This window comes from Prosopis cineraria, unplaced genomic scaffold (genome assembly GCF_029017545.1).
Source record: "Prosopis cineraria cultivar Desert tree isolate PC_DT_omini unplaced genomic scaffold, ASM2901754v1 PC13, whole genome shotgun sequence".
Classification (NCBI taxonomy): Eukaryota; Viridiplantae; Streptophyta; class Magnoliopsida; order Fabales; family Fabaceae; genus Prosopis; species Prosopis cineraria.
The window spans coordinates 23,553,167-23,559,166 of NW_026555344.1; the positions used below are offsets into that span (position 1 = coordinate 23,553,167).

General features: G+C 31.4%; 1 protein-coding gene across 3 annotated transcripts in view; it reads right to left on the bottom strand.

The window, feature by feature from the left end:
• The window catches only part of LOC129290264 (disease resistance protein TAO1-like), a 37,745-nt gene extending 33,759 nt beyond the window's left edge, over nucleotides 1-3,986 (bottom strand). For all 3 annotated transcript variants that reach the window (XM_054926987.1, XM_054926986.1, XM_054926985.1), the window contains exon 1: nucleotides 3,368-3,986. In XM_054926987.1, the coding sequence (XP_054782962.1) occupies nucleotides 3,368-3,855 (488 nt within the window). In that variant the 5' untranslated portion in view covers nucleotides 3,856-3,986. The remainder of the gene's footprint in view (nucleotides 1-3,367) is intronic.
• Between the last annotated feature and the right edge of the window lie 2,014 nt (nucleotides 3,987-6,000).

The window sequence follows — 6,000 nt, forward strand, 5'->3', positions numbered from 1 at the left end:
ATAACATGAAGGAACTGAAAGGGTATGTTGAAAGTTGAAGTCGATTTGAAGGTTGTATTGTTGAGAGGTAGATTAATAAAGAGGTAGTGTAATTCCATGAGGAGGTCTTGAGAGATGGCAAATATGTTAGGCTTCTTATGGATAGGCATATAGGAAGAGAAGATAGGGAAGGAATAAAGCGACACAAATTAGTCACTATTCCAGAAAAATATTAGGAACAAGCACAACTTTATGTGTTGCACAACTCAAAGTTATTCACGAGTATGTAGACAAGCATGAATCTAAAATTAAAAAGAATAATCCTAGAAGAACATAAAGTTGGTATGAGAAAGAACACAGTGAGCATTTCATAGGTGGCCAAAAAAATATGTTTTGACAAGTACAATTCCGATTGTAATTCTATTTCTAAAAGACTAAAATAATTGGCTAGATGTTCAAAGATGCAAGTTGTCTCTTGCACTAGCCATCTAAGAAATGGATACACATTTTATGCTAAAGAACAAGATGATTGGAGTATAATACAAATTATTCGTGAAACTCTAGTAGCTTAAGTGAAGCATCCATCTAGTGTGAAGGACAAAAAATCTATATTGCACAAATGTCATATTTTAGAGTGATTGAGAACATATTAAAGTTGGACTATATTAAGTTTAAATTTTTAGTCTTCAATTGTAATTAGGTTGATAATAATAATGGCGTTTATGTTGATGCATTGTCAGGGTTTATGTAGATGAATTCCATGGTATGGATATAAAGATGAGCCTTTTATTTTGACATCATAGGCTAAATAGATGTTCTATGTCCTTGATCATACGAAAAGAAATTGGCTCATTATTTTATTGTCAAACAAAGCAATTGAAGAGGTGATTGATCCTCAAAATGAAGTTGTTGAGGAAGATCCATTTAAAGGATAGCACTTGAAAGTAATCTCATTGAAGATGATGCCAACTATATGAGATATGATCACAATGAAGGTATGTGGATTTCAAAGAGGGGAAAAAGAATTAAAGAGAATACTAAGAAATTAAATCAGGCTATAAGGGTAGAAAAAGTTCAACATAAGTTAAGGCAAAGAAAAAGATCAACTTAATCACGTGGTGATCAATTTTCTCATTATTTGTGTTTTGTTTGTGTTTTGTACGTTTTAAATTTCTTAATTACTATTTGTCTTTCATTTGTCACTTATATGTTTTAATTTTTTTTACTATTTGTGTCAAAATTTTCTAACTATTTGTCAATTGTATAATTGGTAAATGGCTCCCAAAATGCCTTACAAGAGACTTTGTGAGACCTCTATGTTGTGCAATAATGACCTATATATTGGATAATCTCCTAAGCATCAACAGTGAGCTCATTAACATGCCTACTAACAAGCTGGCTAGTGATCATCCCTCTACAACCACTACTAGACCCATGACTAAAGCTACTTAAGAAACTGTAGCTACATCGATTATAAAAGGCCTAGTACTGATAAGTGAGGTAAATAGGAGACAGTTGGTACTTGGCAGAAATATCCTTTTTTAATAGAATTTGAAGGGTCAACTAATTAAGACCAATAAAAACAAATTCTCTAGTTACATTAGAACTGTAACTAGAGGAGCGACTTTAGGCTTGTCAATTAATAGTTGGCACGATATAGACTTAGCCTTGATAGATTTCATATGGGAATGAGTTAAGGTAATATATATATATATATATAATATTAATTAGTTTATTATATTGTCATGTCAATTTTCTAACTTATAACTTGATTTTGTTGATTGAGTAGTTAACATTTGAGATTGACACCAATCAAAAACATTAAGTCATGCATGTAGCATATAAGGCACACCGAACCTTATAGTATTTCTTAGGAACAAAATACTTAACTCCAGCCTATGGAATTATTAGTTCTATAATCCTTGAGTTGATAAGACCCATTGTCAAATAAGAGCATTGGGATGCTTTTTTTGCGAGGCATCTTGACAAAGCATTCTTGGTAAGGATCATGGTATTTTGTGTAATAATCATACAAGAATTGATCATTGGACTCATTCTCTTTTCTTTTCTTTTGTTTTTTTTCATAGGAATTGAATCAAAAGAAGAAAGGCTTGAGGATGAAAAATCTTTTTCCCTTCCTTAAAGGGCGCTTAGGGCATTCAAGAATTGAGCAAGACATGGTATGTTTGTTTTTGTTAATAATTTTGAATTTATTAGTTGATATTCAATATGTTATGTCACTAAAACTTTCTTATGCATAGATCAATTAAGAGGGCACACCAAATAGCTCTATATTGTAGGCCATACTTTTTATATTAAGCCAAACCAACAAAGATGGAAACTATGTGGGTGAACATATTTAAGAAATTGCTAAAAAAGTTGTAAGTATTAACGTTCTTAGTTAAAGATAACATGTTAATAATTTATATTTCTAGTAACTTATGTTTTCTAAATTATGATGAATAGAGTACCATCTCAAATGAAGTCTCAAGAGGCAAGCTTCTAGATGATGATGATGTATTGAAAAAGGCATTTGGAAATCATTATTACTTGGGTCATGTTAGGGGTGTTGGTATAAGTATTATGAAGAACAAATACTAGCTGAAAAGAAGACTCTAGAAGGTATAGATTCTTTAGTTGATGTTCTGAGCTGAGAGAACAAATACAAGTGCAACAAAAGATGATTGAGGCCCACGAGATCTGGAAGTCTCTAGTAGACATTAGCCCCGGCAAGATAGATAGTTGAAGGGGTTTAATTATGAAATTACTTTATTTGAGTTGAAAAACTTTTTTACCCCAAACTTACAATCAACTAACTTAAAATTTGCTAGTATTGGAATCACTTTAACTGGGTTGAAAATTTAGTTTAAGGGGGTTGTGAAATTATTTTATTTGAGTTGAAATTTTTTTTTTACTCCTAGATGTGTAAACTCAATTTCATAATTCCGTAGTCTTGATTGGTTATTTGCAATATTTAGAGGTCTATTATTTGTGATTTTCCCTGTATTTTATATGACATGGTTTTTCTAAAAAACAAAACAAAAAGAAGAGAATACTAAATTTCATGACGAATCAGTCTTAATGTGATTGAATCATGGAACCTTTAAATTGTATCTTTAGAACAGAAACAAAAAAAAAAAACTTTCTGGAACTTGGGAAAAATAATTTAAGATAAATGATTATTTTAGGCCAAAAACGAACACATACAATTGAAAATCAACCAGGTTTGGTGGACAAATGATGTTAAAACTTAGTTAAATTTTCAAGTTCGGAAGTGCTGAAAATTTGCTTGCTTTTCATACAAATGACATATATTAGGATCATTTGATTTTATCAAGGGAGAATATCAAGTCACGTAGAAATTTTAGGAATATAATCCGCAAGATACCTGGTAGTACAAGTTGAGACGTCCCAACCAGGAAACAACGCAATTTGAGATAACTCTCTTCTCCATCTCATCTCCTTCTCTTTGCTCACGCACATCCCCTTCAGTAGTCCTTCGAACGCTTCTCCAAATTCACCATTCTGCTTTCGTACTTCCCACAGATTCACATCATAATAAATTGGCATTACCACTTGACCCTTTCTTCTGTGGCACTCCATGATTTTCTCCAGTCTCACTAAACACTTCCTGGAGTCTCCGTACTCCTTCGTTAACAATACGATCGAGATTCTAGATCCCTCGATGGCTCGCAATAGTGCAGGATTGATCTCTTCTTCATGATCGGGGTCGATGAATGCATTGATTTCAGCATCTCTAAGAGAGGATTCGAGGGAATTAGTGATGAAACAGTCGGTCTGTGAACTGAAGAACACATCGTAGCTCCATTTAGCAGGTTCTGAAGATGAAGGTTGGGAATTTGAAGACGAAGACATTGATAGCAAGAGAGCATATAATAATTAAAGCTCTGCAAATGGATTGATTAAGTTCAATTCCTGTTTTGGAGATCGAACAATTTGAGATTACGCGGTCTTGTATGTATGTTTTCTCTTTAGAAGGCTATCAATTCAAAGAAAGAAGTAGCTAGGAAGGATAGCAACGACACATACCCAATGTAATAAAAAAGGGAAAAGACTGATTCTTTCTTTCTTTCTTTTTTACTTTGTTTTTTTTTTTTTTTGACCACCGGGCACGAGCAAAGGACTAGTTCAAACAATGACAATCCATATTGACTTTAACACATTATTTTTACGGGTCCGATCCTCTTCTCATCCCTTCTCTCCTTTTCTTCTCCTCATCCTCATCTCCATCCTTAAACAACCAAATAAATGATCCAGATTTATTTATTTTTATAAAATAATGATCATATCATCATATAAAACTAAAAGCAAATTTAAACTGTTAAAACTTGACCTGCACAATTTATAGTTCTATGCTGTTATTAAATTTTCTATAAATTAATTTTATTTACTCATTTTACTACAGTTATAAACTATGCAGATTAAATTTTAACTGTTTAAAATTATTTATTTATTTTTTAATATAATATTATGAAGATTGTTTTATAAAATAATTGAATCTGAGCCCTTTCATTTTTTAACCAAAGGTGGAGATAGGGATGTGGAGAAGAAAAGAAGATCTCCTCATCCCTTCTCTCATTTTCTGTTCCTCATCCCTATGTCCACCTTTGGTTAAAAAATGAAGGGCTCAGATTCAATTATTTCATAAAAAAAATCATCATAATAGTATATTAAAAAATAAATAAATAATTTTAAACTGTTAAAATTTAATCTGCATAGTTCATAACTGCAGTAAAATAAATAAATAAAATTAATTTATAGAAAATTTAATAACAACATAGAACTGTAAATTGTGCAGGTCAAATTTTAACAGTTTAAATTTATCTTTATTTTTATATGATAATATGATAATTATTTCATAAAACATATAAATCTGGACCATTATTTTGTTGTTTAAGGGTGGAGATGAGGATGAGGAGAAAAGAAAGGAGAGAAGGGATGAGGAGAGGATCCAGACACTATTTTCACAAGTACAGCTATTATACTCTATTGGAGGTTGAACCAAAAAAGCCAAAGAAACTGTGTTTGAGATTAAATTTAAATAACGTACATTTAACATTTTACACCAAATATTTAATTAAGTTATAAAATGTAAATGAATTTAAACAGGTAAAATTAATGTAAATGATTAAAAAGAGTAGAAGAGTAGATGTGACAGGCGGAGTTAAACCGGATTGATTATGGACAACTAATTATTCCGATGTCGTTTTTCTTTTCTTTAATTTCACTAAAACTATGTACATCATTGTTTAAATGTTAGCATTATTAAGAATCTTGTATCGAAGATTTCAAAATACATAACTTTATTTTTAAATGAGAATTAAATGTCCACTTCAAAAATTAAATAATTTAAAGGATTAAGGATCATTTTTGTCCTCAAACTTTTTTCATAGGGTTTGTAGATGTCCTGAAGTCAATTTTAAATCATTTTTGCCCTCAAACTCTTAAAATCCAATGCCTTGTTTTCTTGCTATGGCATCCAAGGGGATGCTGGGTCAGAATTTGGTAAGGTCACTTTTGCCCTCAGAGTATTCATTAAGAAATACTTGGTATCCTAAACTCGATATTTTTTGGTCATTTTTTCCCTTAAAATTTAAAAAACCTAATAGATGTCCTGAAACACATATACTTAGATGCCACATGGATGTGTCCACTTAAGCAGATAACAATCAATAAATGACATGTGAATGGTAAGATAACAAAGCGTCCAATTTTAACAGTTCAAGGACAAAAAATGACTCAAAATAGAGTTCAAAACACTTGCATACTTACATGAAAAGTGTAAAAAATGCCCAAGAGAGAGATGAATTGAACTAATTAAAATTTAAAACAAGTGATGCAAAAATAAAGATAAGTAAAGAATGATATGACCAAACAAAACTGAGTGCAAAGAAGAGAAGTTTTGCATAGAGTTTATCCTGGTTCAACTCTATTTACTTGAGCCTATGCTTGGCCCCACAAACTTTGATTTGAACCTAGTGTCAATATCTGGGAACATCG